The 20,375-nt window shown below is 37.0% G+C and overlaps 1 protein-coding gene across 3 annotated transcripts in view; it reads right to left on the bottom strand.

The window, feature by feature from the left end:
• Window positions 1-20,375, bottom strand: part of RELN (reelin) — a 531,804-nt gene that overhangs the window by 361,857 nt on the left and 149,572 nt on the right. For all 3 annotated transcript variants that reach the window (XM_045494541.1, XM_045494542.1, XM_045494543.1), the window contains exon 3: window positions 15,966-16,101. In XM_045494541.1, coding sequence (XP_045350497.1) covers window positions 15,966-16,101 — 136 coding nt within the window. The remainder of the gene's footprint in view (window positions 1-15,965; window positions 16,102-20,375) is intronic.

Here is a 20,375-nt window from a genome sequence, read left to right as displayed (position 1 = left end):
CAGATGAAATCCCAAATATCCTATGTGAGTGTGTGCTATGCTTTTAAAAAGAAAGCCCACACATTCATTCTCAAAAACGCTATTCATCAAGGAATCTAATTCTATAATTAATACGAACAAGGTAACAATTTGTTTTAAGTGTCCACTCATAATGTTAAATCAATGTTAAATTATAAAGAACTTCCATGGAAATACATAAGACATACACACTGATTATAAATGAAATTCATTATGAGCAGCTCTATTATACTGAATAGCAAATGAATTCTTAATAATGAGGCACTTGATGTGTTATCCAGAACTGGGGTTGACAAGAAAGCCACTTAGCTTCACTTTCTTATAATATGAGAGCAAGTAACTGATATAGCACATACATTTTTCAGTTTGGAAGGAAAGCTTGAAAGGAAATTATGTTTTACCAAAGCTTTTTAATACAGTCTATTTCCTTCTCAGACTTGTCGAAGGTTCTGCTCTTTTTTTATAAGCTCATCTTGACCTTACCATCAGAAGTCCATAACAACAGATGCTAGAATAATTAAAAACCTATCACTATAGACTCTTCCATCACATCACAGACTAGGAAAATGAAGGAGGTTTATGGGTGTCCTTGTCTCACTTTCTCCACCCCTTCGTGGTTGATGTGTAGGCTTTAATGTGCATCCTTGCACCTCTCCTCCGGCAGGAAGCCTGTCTCTGGGGATCACTTGCAGAAAATAGGACATTGAGTCCATAATTAAAGTAATCTCTTTCCAGGCAGATGCCGCAGTTGGCTCTGTTATCACATATTACAAAAGGCATCTTGAGGGTTATAAAATGTGCAGCAAATAGCTTTGGAGATGAGAAACAGCAATTTTTCATCTAATTTTGATCCATAGACATGTAAGCACTGTATTGCTACTTTTTGGTTTTGAGCCAAATAACTATTATGGTTCTAAGATGAGCCGGGCAGTAACCAAAATTAAAGAATACTTTAGCTTTTATCCTCAAAGTGAGAAAAGCTCTTTTGTAACCATCTTTGCACTTAGCAAATAAGGATGCCATCTCAAATCTGAGCATTAATGCCTGCAGGCGGATTTAGAAGAAAGGCTTATGTAGCTTAGCTTTACAGCCATACTTTCAATATATTTGCTTAAGTTAAAACCAGAGGTTGATTAAGGGACCTACCATCTTAGCTCCTTTGCAACTACGGTGAACATTTTTAATTAGAAGCATTTCTACTGTTTATCATTGGTATAATATTTTTGGACTTTGCTCTTTGAAATATATGTCAGCCCAGATAACTAATATGCTCACATTATTCCTAATCCCTTCTCTAAATACTAAGAGTGGGAACAAATGGAGGACATTTGACTAACATATTTTTGTTTCCAGCTTAGGACTTGTCAATATGGGTAACCAAACCTGACCTCAATATTGTGAAGCACTAAAATGGAGATGCAAATAGTATTAACATTTTTTCCTCAGTCCTAAATAAGACAATTTTTGAATATGAACTGATGTAATGATAAAAAAGTTATCTCAAAATCCAGAAAATATGTGGTTTAAATTTTCCTCAAACTGTGTTTATTAAAAAAATTTTATTAAAAAAAGTTTTACATCAACTTGGGCCTTTCAATTAAAAAAATACTATTAATAATATTAACCTTTATATTTTATGCTAATCTAAATAACATTCAAAAGCAGGAAATACCTTATTTAGCTTAATTAATGATAGAAATGTTGTATTCCAACATGGCTAAGATATCAAAATTATTATTTAGAAGAATTTAATATAATAAAATATCACTTGAATTAGAGAAAAATTACAAAATAAGAATTTTAAATTATTGATAAAGTTTTGTTAAGTGCCAAACTGTTATTTCCAGAGTGCCTAAAATGTTACAATATGAAGCTAGCTGTCAGCAGAGCAATGTTTGGAAGTTTAAATAGCATAGTATAGGGGTGCCTGGGTGGCTCAGTCGGTTGGGCGGCCAACTTCGGCTCAGGTCATGATCTCGCAGTCCGTGAGTTTGAGCCCCGCGTCGGGCTCTGTGCTGACAGCTCAGAGCCTGGAGCCTGTTTCAGATTCTGTGTCTCCCTCTCTCTGACCCTCCCCTGTGCATGCTCTGTCTCTCTCTGTCTCAAAAATAAATAGATGTTAAAAATAAATAAACTAATTAATTAATTAATTAATAGCATAGTATAAATCCTAATTCTCTAACACAGTCATCTGGTACATTTTTGCATTCTTGCAATTTTTCATTTATGTACATATGTATTCATTCATCCATTCAACAAATACTTTTTGTCCAAACAATTTTATAATACTATTGGATTTGAAATATTAGAAAAATATGTATTCAGTATCTTGCTACCTCAAAGGCAGTTTTCCACTCTGCATTTTGCTTTCAGTTTTATTTATATGAATGTTATTTTGTCCTTAAGAAATTACCCCTAATTTTTATCCCTAATACTATTCCTTTTTACTTATTTTGTTTGGAATTCATATAGTGATCCTTCCTTTTTGTTAGTATTTGTCTGGTATACTTTTTCTATCTCTTTACTTTCAGTGTTATTGTGTTATTATCTTTAGGTTTGTCTCTTGGAAGCAGTACATTGCTAGATTTTTGAAACTGCATTTTGAAAGTCAAAGTGTATTAACTGGTGAATATAGTCTATTTACATTTATTGTAAATATGTATGTGCAGTTGTTCCTGGAGGAGCACGGGTTTGAACCGTGCAGGTACACTTATATGGGGAATTTTTGTAAACACATTACAGTACTATAAATATTTTGTATCTTCCTTATGACTTTCTTAATAACATTTTCTTTTCTCTGGCTTATTTTCATTGTAAGAATACAGTGTTTAATACATATAATATACAAAATGTGTTAATCTACTGTTTGTTATCAGCAAGACTTCTGATCAACAGTAGGCTATTAGCAGTTAAGTTCTAGGGGAGTCAGAAGTTACACGTGGATTTTCGACCGTGTAGGGGACTGGTGCCCCTGACCCCTGTGTTGTTCAAGGGTCAACTATATACTTATTCATATTATCTTACACTTTATATTTCTATGCTTTTGAAGTTAACCTTCTTTCCTTTCTTTTGAGGGATTAAGTTTTCTTTAATCTGTTTCCCAATCCCTCCCCTATTTTGGAAGTTATACTTCTATTTCTATTCAATAATTTATGTTTTTAACAAAAATAATTAAATAAGTCTACAACCTTCTTCCAGAATAACTAGAGAACCTTAGAAAACTTTAATACTGATTTCCCTCCTTCCTCCAACTCACACATTCATGTTGCTTAATATTTTAGTTATTCTTTGCCTTTAAATTCTATCTGAAAATACTTATTGGTGTATGTTTTATATATAAATTTATTTATGTATTCAATGCTTGTTTGAAATTTCTACTGTGCTTACTAATTATTATTAATTATTGCATCACAACATAATTTCCTACATCCCACACCTTTCTTCTGAGTTTGTTTTCTTTTTACTAAAGTACATCCTTTATTATTATCTTTTAAAAGTTTATTTATTTTATTTTGAGAGACAGAGAGGGAGAGAGAGAATCCCAAGCAGGGTCCACACTGTCAGTGTGGAGCCCAACGTGGGGCTCAAACTCACGAACTGTGAGATCATGACTTGACCTGAAACCAAGAGTCAGACACTCAACTGACTGAGCCCTCCAGGTGCCCTTTATTTTTTTTTGAAAAATTTTTCAACTTTTTATTTATTTCTGAGAGACAGAGACAGGGTGTGAGTGGGGGAGGGGCAGAGAGAGAGAGGGATAAAGAATCTGATGCAGGCTCCATGCTCTGAGCTGTCAACACAAAGCCCAACAAGGAGTTCGAAATCATGAACTGCTAGATCATGACCTGAGCCAGTCAGACGTTCAACCAACTGAGCCACCCAGGCACCCCATTAAAGCACATCCTTTAAAGCCTTGCTTTAAAAGCTGTTTCTGTGTATGCTAAAAATTTCAAACCTTTTTTTAAAAAATGTCTTTATTCTGTTTTTCATACCTGAGTGATAGGTACAGAATTCTACGATGACAATTAATTTCCTTCACCACTCTGAAAATACTGTGCCATTGTCTCCTGGCATCTCTTGTTGCTGATGAAAAAAACCACTGCCAGACTAAAATTACAGGAAATCTATCTTTTCTCTTTGGTTGTCTTTGAGATTTTCTCTTGGACACTCTGAAATTTGACTATGATCTATATCAGTGCTAACTTTATTTATGTCACAGACAGAAAAGACTCACATCTTCCTTAATTCTAAAAAGTTCTCCACCATTATCTGTTCAAATATGTCTGTCCTCATTCCTTCTATTCTCTCCTTCTAAAACTTCCATGTGATGTTCTGTACCAGGTTAATAATGTAAAGTCAGACTCCTTACTCACTGAGAATTTTAGCTTCTCATAAGTGATTTACTTTACCTCAGTCACATGACAAGCTTTGCTGTTTTCCCAGACAGGGTTGGATAATACTTTGAAGCTTCAGGCTCATGCACTGGGCCCAGGGCCAGCTCCCTCTCTTTCTCTTGCTGTCCTTGCTCACAGCAATAGCTTCAGATCCCACTTAGGTTAAAACTCCAGGCCTAGGACCTAAATCCAGGTGTAAAATACCTATAGGCCATTGTGATGTCTGCTTCCACTTCCTGATCCAGTTTTAATGCCTCTCCTTTCTTCTGGCAGCTCGTGTCTTCACTTCCTTTCAAACCAGTTTTGTGTATGTATGTGTATACACACACACACACACACATATATATACATGTGTGTATATATAATGTTTACTCACTTTTCTAAAGTTTCTATTTGATTTTAATAGAAAGAGTTTCTGTCATGCCAGCTCAGTCTCCCACGAAGCCAGAAGTCCTCTACAAACATAATTTTAATGTGTTTGAAACAGAAACTTATTTATGTTTTTATCACTTAATACTCCAAACATCTCTCAAGTTGCTATACTATCTTCATAATTACTATTTTAACAGTGACACAGAATGGCAATATAGGATGGCAGCTAAAAGGACATGTTTTGGATGAAAACAGACCTATTTCTTCTTCAAGCTCTTCCTTCAGTAAAAGTGGTTCTAGGAAAGTACAGGAACTGAGTAGGTTGCCTGCTACCCAGGTGCTCACTGAATGGAAGGTGCTACCTTTACTACTACTACTATCATCACCATCATCATCACCATCATCATCATCATCACCATCATCATCATCTAATGGTATTGCAGATTTCATTTTCACTTACTTTCATATTAATGATTAGCATTCTAGACAAGCTAATTTTGAATATTAGGCACATGGTGGTAAATTTTCATCAGGTGAAGACATATTTGATAAGGCCCGGAACTTAAAACACTGTGGCAGGGGATGCGGGGATTGGGAGAGTGGGATCAGGGACTGAGACACAGGGGTGGGGGCAGGGAGAGGAAAAATAGTGCCTTAGCCTAGCACAGTCAAAAGGTAGCCCTAAGCCCTGAGCACTGTACAAGAAGGTAACCAGAAGGGATCCCCACCTATCACACTTGCCATACCATTCCCCATAAAGTGAAGGTCCATATAAATTTCTGCCTTAGTGAATAAAATTGAAATGGACAGGTAACTAGCTTTTGACATAAAACTGCCCTGCTTGGTCAGATTAGCAATTATGATGTTTTACATTCACAGGACCATTGCAAAATCTTAGCTTTACTTTACTTTTTTTTATATGGCCTTTGAAGTACATGGTTACATCCTGGAAATGTTAAGATAACATTAGAGGAAAAGATAATTCATTAGATTCTCTCAGTGCTGGGGCATCTGGCTGGCTCAGTCAGTAGAATGTAACACTCTTGATTGCAGGGTTTTGAGTTCAAGCCCCACATGTGGCATAGATTTTACTTATAATTAATTAATTAATTAATTAAATAAAAATAAATTTTAAAAAAGATTCAGTGCTACATATTAAAACTTTCTGTAATGATGAAAATGTTCTTGATCTGTGCTGTCTAGCAGAATAGTCACTAGACATATACGACTACTGAAACCTTGAAATGTGGCTAGTGCAACTGAGGAACTGAATTTTTTATTTTATTTAACTTGAATTAATTTAAATTAAAATAGCCACATGTGCCTTGTAGCTATCATGTTAGAAAGTACAGTTCTAAACAAATTTTAAATATATGTGTGTGTTTCTGTATATATGCAGACATATGTATATACAGTTATGTCTGTATATAAATATAAACGTAAATAATAAACATACACATACAGACATACCATGGACATATTTACAGATTTGGTTGCAGACCACGGCAATAATACCACAATGGGTTTTTGGTTTTCCAGTTCATACAAAAGTTATGTTTACACTGTAGTGTAGTCTATTAAGTGTGCATAGCCTTATGCCTTAAAAAAGTACATATTTAATTTAAAAAAACCTTATTGCTAAAAAATGCTAACCATCATCTGAGCTCTCAGAAAGTCATAATCACTGATTACAGATCACCATAACAAACACAAAATAATAATGAAGAAGTTTGAAATATTGCAAGAACTACCAAAATATGACACAGACATGAATTGAGCAAATGCTGTTGGAAAAATGGTTCTGGTAGATTTATTCATTGCAAGGTTGCCACAAGCCTTCAATTTGTAAAAATCACATTATCTGGGGGCACCTGGGTGGCTCAGTCAGTTAAGCATCTGACTTCAGCTCAGGTCATGATCTCATGGTTTGTGAGTCTGAGCCCCGCACAGGGCTCACTGTTTTAAGTGCAGAGCCTGCCGGGGATCCTTTCCCCTCCCCCACACAAGCTCTCTCAAAAATAAATAAACATTAAAAAAAAATCACAGTATCTGTTAAGTGCAATAAAGTGAAACACAATAAATCAAGGTATATATGTCCAAGTAAGTCACAGTAGACAAGATAAGTTCTTCAAAAAATTCTTATCTGGAAGAAGCAATCAAAATTCTATTTCATGTTTGCAATAATGCCTTGAGATTCAGAGATTTTACTAAAAGCAGAGCTAAATAAAATCTTGCTCTGGTATATGTTATCTGAGTCACTGTATTGGCAAACCACAGAGTTGTTGCTGCCATGAGAAAAAATTATTCACCTGTTTCCCAGACATCTTTGTCATCACTATTTTGGACTGCATAGGCAATTTGAAGAGAAAATATTAATTTCACACGTGAGGCCTCTAAAACTGGTCTCATCCATTCTACTAACGAAGAAGTACACAAATCTCTGCCCACATTTCATTTAAGAAATTTCTCTTAGAGGCGCCTGGGTGGCTCAGTCGGTTGAGCAGCCGACTTCGGCTCAGGTCACAATCTCACAGTCCGTGAGTTCGAGCCCTGCATCGGGCTCTGTGCTGACAGCTCGGAGCCTGGAGCCTGTTTCGGATTCTGTGTCTCCCTCTCTCTGACCCTCCCCCGTTCATGCTCTGTCTCTCTCTGTCTCAAAAATACATAATCGTTAAAAAAAATTTTTTTTTTTTTAAAAAGAAATTTCTCTTAGATACAGACAAAACTGCTAGTAATTGTAATACATAAAGCTTTTAGATTTACCAACTTGGTCTTTTTGCTCTCACAAATGCTCCATGTGATTTCAGGTAGTAAGTGCCAGGTGCAGTAGTAATCCCATCTCAACAGCAAGGCCTTGTAATCTTGTGGATTCCAAAGTCCATCTACTTAAGTACCCTCCACTAGGGTATGATTCCATGCCGTGAAGGGAAGGACAGGGCAAAGGGATGTGTTTGCTATAGGCTTGTTTTTTTATGTTTATTTGGTTTGGTTTTGCTTCTAGACCTAACATTTGGAAAAACAAATATTTCTATCTGAAAGGAAAAAAAAAGCAGAGATTAAAGAAAAAGAACAAATTCACTAACAACTATTTGCTATGGGACAGAATTCCACAAATGTAGGTCCATCTCTGGACCCTAAACAAATTGATTAGTGAAATAGAAAAATTTTCTCACTGTAAAGTAGGTTTACTTTGCCAATAGTCTTATGATTCTGATACAAAGAAAAGTGCCATATGAAATCCCAGTAAACTGCTCTAACATAACCAGGACAGTTTACACTGTGGTTTCTTGGAAGGATGAGGAGACAGGAAGGGAGAAGGAAACAGCTAAAACAAAAGGAATAGTTTGGCTTTTTGAATATCTGTTAAATTTTTAAAATATGTTGTATAATTAATATAATGTAAATAATTTCTTTAGACCTTCCTGGAGATTAATAGACATATTTTATCTCAACATTTTATCACACTCCCTAAAATTAAATCCCCAGGAAGCATCTTGACCTCATTTGCCAAAATGTTGATAAATTGATAAATAAAAACACACATTAGTCTCTGAACTTAGACTGTCTCCTTGTCCAAGCCTAATTGGTTATTTAACTTTGATGAAAAACAGGACCTACAGGGAAGTGAGAACCATCAGGGTCCCTGGCCATTCACTTTTAAGGGTAGATAATATTTTTTTTATTCTGTCATTCAAAGGCACATATTTGAACAGCACTGAAATAATTGTCTCAAGTTGGGAAATGTCTGTTTAGAAAGGAAAACTAGACCATCAGAAAGAAATCAGAGGCTTATGACTTAAGAGACAGATAAAATTTCTCCTATGGAAAACAGCATATCTAGTTTTATTGAACAGTATGGATACAATCATTTTAGCCTTACATGAGAAGTAATTTACTTTTCGCAGTAAGCTATGCAAACCTAGAAAGCAAAGTAACATTTCTATGTATCAATTGTTGGCATCCTTATCTGTAGGTGTGAATGCACTCCCAATAAATGCACCCATGGGAGAGTCCCTGATCTTATTTCAAATGTTTAAATAACAAGGCAAATAAATCTGTGGTGTTTCCTTCTGATGGATGGAAATAAATGGGCAACCATACTATCTTTCCGGGGAATCCTCCAGACACAGTGGAATGGCTCTCATCAAAAATTAAAGGCTTCTGAGATACACTCAAGGCAGCCCTTCAAATCTCTGCATCTGTATTATTTCAAACCTGTCCAGTATTCAGAAACTGCTAGTGTCTTCAATTTTTAAAAAGATTTTTTTGCTTCCTTGTTTAGTGTACTTTTTAAAAATGAGTCTTCTAGGAAAATCTTCTCTTAAAATGTCAAAGGTTCAGATACAGTCCACCTGTGTACCTCTTTGCTGGGTGACTTCATCCTCTGCTGTGGCTTCAGTATCTTTTTTTTTTTTAATTTTTTTAATGTTTATTTATTTTTGAAGGAGAGAGAGACAGAGTGTGAGTGAGGGAGGGGCAGAGAGAGAGGGAGACACAGAATCCGAAGCAGGCTCCAGGCTCCGAGCTGTCAGCACAGAGCCCGATGTGGGGCTTGAACTCACAAACCGTGAGATCATGACCCGAGCCGAAGTGAGACACTCAACTGACTGAGCCACCCAGGCACCCCCAGTATCTTAAATAGAACACTGCTTGATTCAACTCTGTTCTTAGTTTTCAGAGAGTTCACTTATGGTTAAGTTGTCACTAATTCAGGCACAAATATGATCTTCTTTTATGCTCCATTTTAATTCTAATAGGATGCTAGCATCTCTGTCCAAGCAATTAAAGTTAAATCTACTAGTGATAAGTTTTGCCTTTATAATGCACACATTCCCTCCCTACTGGAATCCCTTTATGATAAGGAATCACATGGAATCAGCATCCAAATAATGAACCTCCATCATACATATGACAATCAAACCCAGGTTTGACACATAAATCTAATGTGCTCTCCACATTGCAGAAATTTAAATAGGTGCCTCTTATATTTGAAAAAGAGCCCAATATAGTGCTTTAATCATAGTGAATGCTCACAGATATTCCCTTGTCCCCCACATACACTCATGGACCAGATATTAGTTTTCAATGTCTGATTTGTCATTAGTTTCCCTGTGTTTGCTCACTTGAAGTAACATTTTCAAAAGATTCAAAAACTTTCAGTAAATATTTTGGCACTAAAATAATTTAAACAATAAGGTGCCTCTCGATATTTGAATGAACTAGATAATATTACCACATTTCTACATATAGAGATAGGTTTCAAAATGAGGCTAGGAAACACATGTTGGCCACTTAAAAAATCTGAGAGATGCTGGGGCACCTGGGTGGCTCAGTTGGTTGAGCATCTGACTTGGGTTCAGGGTATGATCTCGCAGTTCACAAGTTTGAGCCCCACATCGAACGTGCTGCTGTCAGTGCAGAGCCTGCTTTGGATAATCTGTCACCCTCTCTCTCTGCCGATGACCCACTTGCTCTCTCTCTCTCAAAAATAATTAAACATTTAATTTTTTTTTTTAATTTTGAGAGACGTTGAGAGTGTTATGCTAAGTGGAACAAGTCATACAGAGAAAGACAGATACCATATGTTTTCACTTTTATGTGGATCCTCAGAAATGTAACAGAAGACCATGGGGGAGGGGAAGGAAAAAAAAGTTAGAGAGGGAGGGAGCCAAACCATAAGAGACTCTTAAAAACTGAGAACAAACTGAGAGTTGATGGGGGGTGGGAGGGAGGGGAGGGTGGGTGATGGGCACTGAGGAGGGCACCTGTTGGGATGAGCACTGGGTGTTGTATGGAAACCAATTTGACAATAAATTTCATATTAAAAAAAAAAGCGAGACATTGATACCAACCACCAATTTGATACAATTTTCATTGTATCAATACCATGGGTGTTCTATCATAATAAAATAGATAAGAGATCATTTTAGAGGCAACTATAGTGAAGTAGCAAAAATCACCTGCTTGAAAGTGGCCTGCCTTCTGAATCCAGGCTGTATCGACCACTGGGTGAGTTACATTAGGCAACTTATTTAACACCTCGGTACTTCAATTTCCTCATCTGCAAACTGAGATAAAAACAGCACCTACCTCATGGAATTACTGTGAGAATAACATGGATTAAAGGATGTAAACTACTTACAACAGTAGTTTTCAAAAATACTAATGTTCTAGTTGTTATTTTACAACCTCTCTTCCCGGGTAGTTTCTCACTCACTTTTCAGGTTAGATGTCTGGAAGGTCTCTGTCCTTCCTTTCTTCCCTGTTTCCCTTGTCGTGTCTCTACACTTTTGCCTCTTCCCTCCTTTTCCTCCATCTCCTTATTCCTCCTCCTCCTCCTTCCTCTTCCATCTTCTCTCTGTACCCCCACCTTGACCTTGGGATGTTTGGAGGGGATTTACATCCAAGAAGTTTGGATAATTAAATGCCTCTTTAAACTCAAGGCTTACTAGTCACTCAAAACTAATCAAATATAAAAGGAAAGACAAACCATACTGATGTAAGATCTGAAGACTAAGCAGTTCTCTGAGTGAAATTATCACTTAAAATGTAAGTGATATCAACAGGTATCGTAAAACTAATGACAAAATAATTTCAGCTCCTGATCCATTTACCACATGTGTACCAGTACAGTCAGCAACTTCATCCTCAGGCCATCCTCTGCTCTATGTCTCTTGCTTGATTATTTTTAACGAGAAAAGCAGTAAACAGATGGGCCCAAATGACTTTGTGGCTAAGTGGTTTATCAATAAAATCTGGTTTAGTCAGACAGTGTGCCGTTTCCGCTTCTCCAGGAAAAGCACACAGAGAACATTATAGAATAGTCTTGGATTTTAGTTCAAATGTTCCATAACTCTTATGAGGGGGATTTTTTCCTCGAAGAATGTTAAATGCAGGGGCATCTGGGTGGCTCAGTCAGTTCAGCATCTGACTCTTGGTTTCGGCTCAGCTCATGATCTCACAGTTGTGAGATTGAGCCCCATGTCATGCTCCATGCTAAACGTGGAGCCTGCTTGAGATTCTCTCTGTCCCTCTCTCTGCCCCTCCCCAGCTCTCTCTCTCTCTGTCTCTCAAAATAAATAAATAAACTTTAAAGAATTTTAAACAGAGAACTAGGTTTTAAAATCACAGAGTATGCATTATACATTTGCTGTATTAATATCAGGTTATTAAACTGGGTGCAACATCAATTTAATTGCCAGCTTTAGAAAGACTATGTAGGGGGTAAATGATAAATATTAGCTGCCTTGGTTTTCTTCAAATCCAAGACATCATCAATTGTAAGATATTAAGAAATAAAATTAGGACTGCCAGTTGTAAGATGCCATCAAAGGTAACACACAACCATAGTTCAGAGATCCCAAAATGTAAGAAAAATCTGTACCTTGGGATCAATAAAACATGATATCATTATTAGCTAGTAAGAAATATTTATTGGGGCACCTGAGTGGCTCAGTTGGTTAAGCGTCCAATGCTTGATTTCGGCTTGGGTCATGATCTCACAGTTTGTGAGATTGAGCCCCACACTGAGCTGTCAGCACAGAGCCTGCTTGTGACTCTCTCTCTCTCCTTATCTCTCTGTCCCTCCACTACTCATGCTCTCTCTCTCTCTAAATAAATAAATAAAAAACATTTTTAAAAATCTTAAAAATTTTTTTAAAAAGAAATATTTATCGAGGACCTTCTATTGTCCATAGTTTCAGTGTTAGGAACTATTAGGTAAATAAAAATACTATACATAGTTCCTGACCTTGGGAGATTTAAAGCCCAATTAAAAAAGAAAACACATGGGGCGCCTGGGTGGCGCAGTCGGTTAAGCGTCCGACTTCGGCCAGGTCACGATCTCGCGGTCCGTGAGTTCGAGCCCCGCGTCGGGCTCTGGGCTGATGGCTCGGAGCCTGGAGCCTGTTTCCGATTCTGTGTCTCCCTCTCTCTCTGCCCCTCCCCCGTTCATGCTCTGTCTCTCTCTGTCCCAAAAATAAATAAACGTTGAAAAAAAAATTTTTTTAAAAAAGAAAACACGTGTGAAAAATTAGCTAATGACATGAATTAACTAACAACATGTAAAAGTTACATAAAACATATTACAAAAGCTTATAAACATAGTTGAAGCTTCATTTACAAAATATAATTCTTCTTACCTTAAAAAATGATGGCTTTAACTTTGGGGATTAGTCAGAAAAGAAAGAATCACGGTATATTTATAATCAAATGCCATAGGTGTTATGTTATTTTATTTTTGTTTAATACTCAGAGTTAATGTTGAACATTAACAATCCTTTTCAAGTATTTCTGGGCACATACTAATTACAGAAACTAACTCTTATATATAGCTCTACTGAACACATCAAAAATACTGTAGAAAGAAATAAAGGTAAGAGATTGCAACTTGAGTTTAAAAAAATCTCAGATAAATTGCTTCAGTGGTCCAAGTTCGATCTTCAGTTTTCCTGTACTCTCTCATAAACTAATCAGAAAGAGATCAACAAATTTTATTGGAAAATATGGGTGAGGGTATACGAACATCTTCTCAGTCAATAAATATTACTTCTGACTAAATTATTTTTCTAAGAAAACATTAAGACTTAAACTACCTAAATTACTTCTCAGAAGAAAATAGAGTTTGATGCCCTGGGAACTGAGGCCAGAAGTCATCAAATATCAGTTTTAAACAGATTCAATTCAAAACTACATCTATTTGGAAACAGGCAGTTGTATACTGCTGACACAGGTTTATTTTGTGTTCCAGCTTTCAAAAAAGTAATTCTTGTTTTAAATGAAGAAGTTATGCATAGCAAGAATTTAGATTATCCTTCATAGCGCCAACGTGAATAAGATAGATGTGCCAAAAGAGTCAGAGATCACTATTAAACTAAGGAAAAGAGAACACTGAGCATCATTTATCTCAAGGGCCATTTTCTGTGATTTCTATATGTGAGATGTTGTACCAACTGTGGCAGCAATCACAAAGAAATAAAAACGTATTCCTGTCCAATCTAATCTAATAACAAAGGCATTAAATTAACTCGAATAAGTATATAGTAAAATATAATCAGCATTATAATAGAGTTACAAGCAAAATGCAACAGTACACATCACTTCTGTTGTTGATGTCTTAGAAAGCTTTCGGGAAGCATTGGCATTTTAAACAGATCTTGAAGAATGGGTAGGATTTTAATAACTGGAGTGGAGAGAAAAAAATCATTCTGGGCTAAAGGAAAGCAAGGAATGTTTAGGGAGTTGTGCCCTATCAGGAAGTGCGTCTGGTGGAAGATAAGAGAGAAGATGATAAGCAGCTAGACTGGGGAGACTCTTCAAACCCAAGCCAAAGGGCTGGTTTTCAGAAAGGAGGTTTAAGTATCCAAGTTTTGAGTGACCAAGGTTGTGCCTTAGGAAGACTAACTAGACAGCAATGTGCAGGATTGACTAGAGGAGATAGGCTGGAGGTGAACAGATCATTTAGGAAGCTACTGTAATCATCTTAGCAAAAGGTACTGGAAGGAAAAGGCTCAAATATGAAAAACTTTCTGAAGGAGAAATGATAGGATTAAATGTCAATCAGCTGGGTAGAATTAATCTGATGCTTGCAGCATGGGTAACCCAGAGGATAGACAGGAAGTATATAATCAGTGATGTGGGAGCCATAGGAACCCTTGACATTGAACTGTATGTTTTTAAAGAGGAAAGAAAGGTAGTGGTGAATTTTAGAGTATGCAGGTTTTATGGAATTTTGTTGTTTGAGAAGGTTCAGAATCGAAAACCATTCAAGATGCCTTCCAGCTCTGTTTTGCCTGACTGTCCATAGAATAGCTATTTATGAACTGCCTTTGGCTGTATTCCATTGGCCTACACATCCACTAAACAAATATTTTGTGGGTGTTTACTGTGTGTCAGTGACTGTTCTAGACAGTTGGGGCAAATCAGTGAACAAAACAGAAAAAAAATTCTTGCTGTCAAGGCACTTCCATTTCAGTAGGAAGTGACAGACAATAAATAACATACATAAATAAAGAAATGAAGTATATTATGCGTTAGAAGTAAAAACATATAGGGGCGCCTGGGTGGCGCAGTCGGTTAAGCGTCCGACTTCAGCCAGGTCACGATCTCGCGGTCCGTGAGTTCGAGCCCCGCGTCGGGCTCTGGGCTGATGGCTCAGAGCCTGGAGCCTGTTTCCGATTCTGTGTCTCCCTCTCTCTCTGCCCCTCCCCCGTTCATGCTCTGTCTCTCTCTGTCCCAAAAATAAACGTTGAAAAAAAAAAAAAAAAAAAGAAGTAAAAACATATAGGGCATAAAAAAAGAGAGAAGACTATGAAATATAAGGAGTGGTGATTCTGGGCCAGGGCTAGGGATATAGTTTATACGGAGAGATGTCACAAGTCATAGCATTTGAACCACTGTGCAGTATTAATATCTAAGGATGCTGTTGGGACAATGCTCACTGCATTCCCCAGCTTCCTCTTAATGAAAGCACATGAAAGAGTCATTATGTTTCTATAGACTCCCTGACTCCTCACCACCACCTCACCTAACTGATCCCATTTCTCTCTTGGCACTAATGACCATAAAGCTGAAAGCTAAATTTGTGATCTTCCTCCAAAACATGTATGGAGCCTCATGGCATTTTTTTGTACTTGTTTTTATACTTTGTTTCCCTACTGCCTTGACTTTTTCACATACTTTTATCTTCTTGTGTATCTATCTATCTATCTATCTATCTATCTATCTATCTATCTACCTACCTACCTACCTATCTATCTATTTAGAGAGACAGACAGAGAGAAAGAGAATGAGCCAGGTAGGGGCAGAGAGAGAGGAGGGAACAATGGATTCGAAGCAGGCTCTGTGCTGACAGCAGAGAGACCGATAACAGGGCTCAAACTCACGAACCATGAGATCATGACCTGAGCTGAAGTTGGATGCTTAACCAACTGAGCCATCCAAGTGCCCCATATTTTTGTCAGCTAAAATCCAATCTAGAACTCTTAAAGTATAAAGAAATATGCAAAATTAAACTGCTAAAGTTGCCTTTTTTATGGTTTTGAAGTCTTTTTGATACCAAAATTAGTGGCTTTAATTAAGGTCAACCTTGTTGAAATACTACATTTAAATACTTACCCTATATGTAATCCCATGAGAGGTATATTTGCCTTCCCTACAGTCACAGACACTTCGTGTACTTACATGAAATTCACGCAGCCAGTGCCAGCAGGTGGGGCAATCCAGACGAAGCTGAGATTGGTTGTGGGCAGATGACTCACATGAGAGGCCACCACGCTGCACATAAACTGGTTACCAAACTGGTGGTCAGACATGATTCCTGAGAGACAGAAAGGAAGGGAAGCTGTCATAAAAACAAATAAAACAAAGTCTTTCTTACCATGGCACTAACAAGAGTTTCTGGACCTTTTTCTTTCATGTTAAGATTCATCATGCTGTTTGACTTTCCTGTAAGCTTTGCAACTTTCCACATTTTGTTGTGAGAAGGATATTCATCATTTAAACCATTTTTGTTAAGGAGCAATCTACTAATTTCATTGCTATTGTATTTTCTTTGCTTTGATTTTATGGACTGGTCTTAGTCCATGACCAAAGACCACCAGGACCACACCTATAATATGACGAGGTTGGATTTATTGGAAGCGTTTACAGCAAATGAGACCAAATATTCTTGGAAACTGGGAAGTACCTCAGTAAGAGGATGTTAGCAAAGGCTTGTTAAAATATTTGTACTTGTGTTAAGTTATTTAAGAGAGTAGGGTGATCTATCTGTCCTGGGAATTTCCTGATTTTAGTTCTGAAAGTCCTGCATCCTGGGATTCCCTAATCTTGCTGGGGAGGTTACAGGGTTAGGTAGGTTTGCTTCTGGACTTGGTGTTATCAGAAAGTGGGACAATTTTATCACTGAGTATCTTAATAATTTTTATCTGGGAGATATGAGGAATGGCATAGGCCAAAGTTGTGACTGATAAAAAAGCAGCACAGTCATGTTAGCATAGAGAGAGAGATGGTCATTTTTGTGATTTGCACCATGTTCTTGATTTTGCCTGTGTTCAGACATGATTACAAAGTGGTCTGGGTTTTGGCTCAAGCCATCAGTTTCAAGGTGGCCTTGTCCTATATTGATATTCTGTAAAACTGCTTACATTCCACATGAGAGTACCATGACTGAGCTGTGAGCACCAGGTCAGCTCCCAGCGGAACTATCAGGGGATGCTTTTTTTTTTTAATAAGATGATTTATTTTATGTTTACCTCAGATATAAAATATTAACCAATAACTCAATAATAAGAAAATAAACTCAATTTTTTAAAAATAGGCAAAAGACACGAATAGACACCTCACCAAAAGATACACAGATGGCAAATACATGAAAAGATGTTCAACATTCTATGCTATGACAGCATGGCAAAGTAAAACAACAACGAAATGCCAATTCACTATTACATGGCCACAGTGCAAAACACTGACAACACCAAATGCTGGTGAGGATGTGGAACAACAGGAACTCTTATTCACTGCTGGTGAGAATGCAAAACGGTACAGCCACTCTGGAAGACACTTTGGCATTTTCTTACAAAAATAAACATACTCTTACCATATGATCCAGCAATCATGCTCCACGGTATTTACCCAAATAAATGAAAGATTTCTGTCCACACAAAAACCTGCACATGGATGTATACAGCAGTCTTACTCATCATTGTCAAAGCTTGAAAGCAACCAAGATATCCTTCAATAAGTGAATGGAAAAATAAATTGTGGTACGTCCAAACAATAGAGTATTATTCAGGGCTAAAAGGAGATGAGCTATCAAGCCATGAAAAGGCATGTATAAGTAAATGCAGTCTGCTAAATGAAAGAAGCCGATCTGGAAAGGCTACATACTATATGATCCCAACAATATGACCCTCTGGCAAAGGCAAAACTATGGAGACAGTAAAAAGATCACTAGTTTCCAGGGGTTAGGAGGGAGGCAAAGATTAACAGGTGGAACATAAAGGATTTTTAGGGCAGTGAAACTATTCCATTTAATAGTGGATACATGTCATTATATATTTGCTAAAACACATAGAATGTCCAACACTAAGAGTGAATCCTAATGTAAACTACAGGACTTTGAGTGGTAATGCTGTGTCAGCATAGGTTAATCTGTTGTAACAAATATATCACTGTAGTGCAGGATGTAGCCAATAGTAGAGAGTTGGGGGGGGAGTGGGGGTACATGGGAAATGCCTGTACTTTCCATTCAATTTTGCTGTGACCTAAACGTGCTCTAAAAACAAAGTTCATTAATAAAAATATGAATAAAAACATTTCCAGGAAGGAGCAATTAAGTAAAAATTCATTTCCTGGGTATGTGAACTTAGGTGAATGACTTATTCTATCTGAGACCCAGTTTTCTTGCCTATAAAATGGAAATACCATGTCCCCTCCACCATAAAGTTATTGTGGGAATTAAATGATCCAATACGCATGGAAGCATCCAATACAGTGCCCCATGTAGGAAGGTGTCCTTCCTACATGTCATCCTAATAGTTCATACATTCCTCCTCATAGCACTTGACCATCTTTCCAAGGAGTCTGTGGGGAACTACATTTTTAATTTTTATATTCCAAGCAAGTATCACAATGCATGATACATCACAGATATTCAATAAATATTTTTCTCAATAAATACAAGAATGACTTAACTTAAAAAATTAAAAAACAACAGAAATTATATCTCGTATGTTATATTACCTAGTGAAAAAGAATCTTCTAGAATAGAAGTATAGGTCATATTGGACAAAGCAACAGAAAAACAGGTCTATATATTTTGACATATTCCAGTGATGCCCTTTTTCACATTCAAGTTTTTATTTTTTCAAGCTACTTCTTGAGGCAAAATTCATCAAGTCAGAAACCACAAGGTTAGGGAGGATAAGAGACTTCCCAGGGAAATCACAGAGTGCCACAGGAGACTCAGCGGCCATGACTCAGGAACTGCCACTCCACTCTGGTTGGGCATAAAGCAGAAATTCTGTGTGTGTGGAAAATGACACAGCTGCAGGAGTCAGCCTGACCAAAAAGGAAAACAAAAGTTCCAGCCACAATCATGTGGGAAGGGAAATGAATCAAACAAAATAAGGTCTCAGGGTTTCACAGCCTTGGTAACAGGATTCATATTCAAAATCTCCCCATTCTTCAAAACCCCTCCTAGAAAGTGAGTCAATGCCTAGACTGCATATTACTACATGACAACTTGTAAAAGTAGCTATATTGCTGTTGTTACATCGTCCCCTGCTCTGAGTAAATACGCCACAGAACAACATTCTAGCAATCCAACAGTCTGGCACAGCAGTTCCCCAACATGGCTGCACAGTGGCACCATCTGAAGTGATGGAATAAATTCTGGTTCCTAGAGATTCTGAGTCAACTGGTTTGGGATAAAGCCTGGGTTTTAGGAGTTTCAGAAGCTCACCAAGCAATTCCAATGTGTAGCCAAGAAAATGTTGAAAATGTGTCTTAGTAAAATGTTGTCCAGGCCTGATCAGGGCTTAGAATAATATGGACACGGTACCAATATACAGTTTGGAAGTATCCAGCAGTGACTGGCACAATGGCCCTGAGAGTAAAGCAAAATATCCCATCCTTCACCCACTACTGTTAGAACCACCCAAACATGTATTCTGGGGCCTTTTTATGTATCTTCACATACTATGAGTGTGCTGTGCTCTTTACTTTTTTAACAAAGAGCACTAGCATATTATACTGTTACCATATTTTATTTAGTTTTACTTTTTAATTGAAGTATAATTAACACACAATGTTAGTTTCAGGTGTACAATATAATGATTCAATAATTCTGTACATTACTCCATGCTCATCGTAAGTATACTTTTAATCCCCTTTTATGTTTCACCTACCCCCCTCCACCTCCCCTCTGGCAACCATCGGTTTGTCTTTTGTATGTAAGAGTCTATGTTTTTTATCTCTTTTTCTCTTTGTTTATCCATTTGTTTTGTTTCTTAAATTCCACATAAGAGTGGAACCATATGTTATTTGTCTTTCTCTGTCAGACTTATTTCACTTAGCATTATAACCTCTAAGTCCACCTATGTTGTTGCAAATGGCAAGATCTCCTTTCTTTTATGGCTAACATTCTACTTTGTGTGTGTGTGTGTGTGAGTGTGTGTGTGTATATGTACACACACACACACACCACATCTTCTTTACCCATTCATCTGTGGATGGACATTTGGGTTACCACATTTTAATTGGCATTTTCTTTGAAAATATGTAAGGGTTGGCAGAGTTACAACGATTAGAAAACATCTTAATATCAACCAGCAGAAAAAAATAGTATTTACAGTATACAGTATACAGTATATCTGTTTTGGATTAAACACTCTGTTAGGCTCTGTGGAGGTACATAGAAAACATGTAGGACATAATCCCTATCTTGAAATGACTAGAGCTGGAAAAAGAAAACTGGAGCAAACTGACATTGTAAATAAAACATCTGGAAAATAAGTGCTGAATGAGTGGTATTTGTGAAAATTACAAAATAGGAGAAGAGTGATTAATAAAGACAATTATAATAATGATTAT

This window comes from Leopardus geoffroyi, chromosome A2 (assembly GCF_018350155.1).
Source record: "Leopardus geoffroyi isolate Oge1 chromosome A2, O.geoffroyi_Oge1_pat1.0, whole genome shotgun sequence".
Taxonomy (NCBI): domain Eukaryota; kingdom Metazoa; phylum Chordata; class Mammalia; order Carnivora; family Felidae; genus Leopardus; species Leopardus geoffroyi.
The sequence above is the reverse complement of the archived record's forward strand: the minus strand, read 5'-3'. Positions and strand labels throughout refer to the sequence as shown.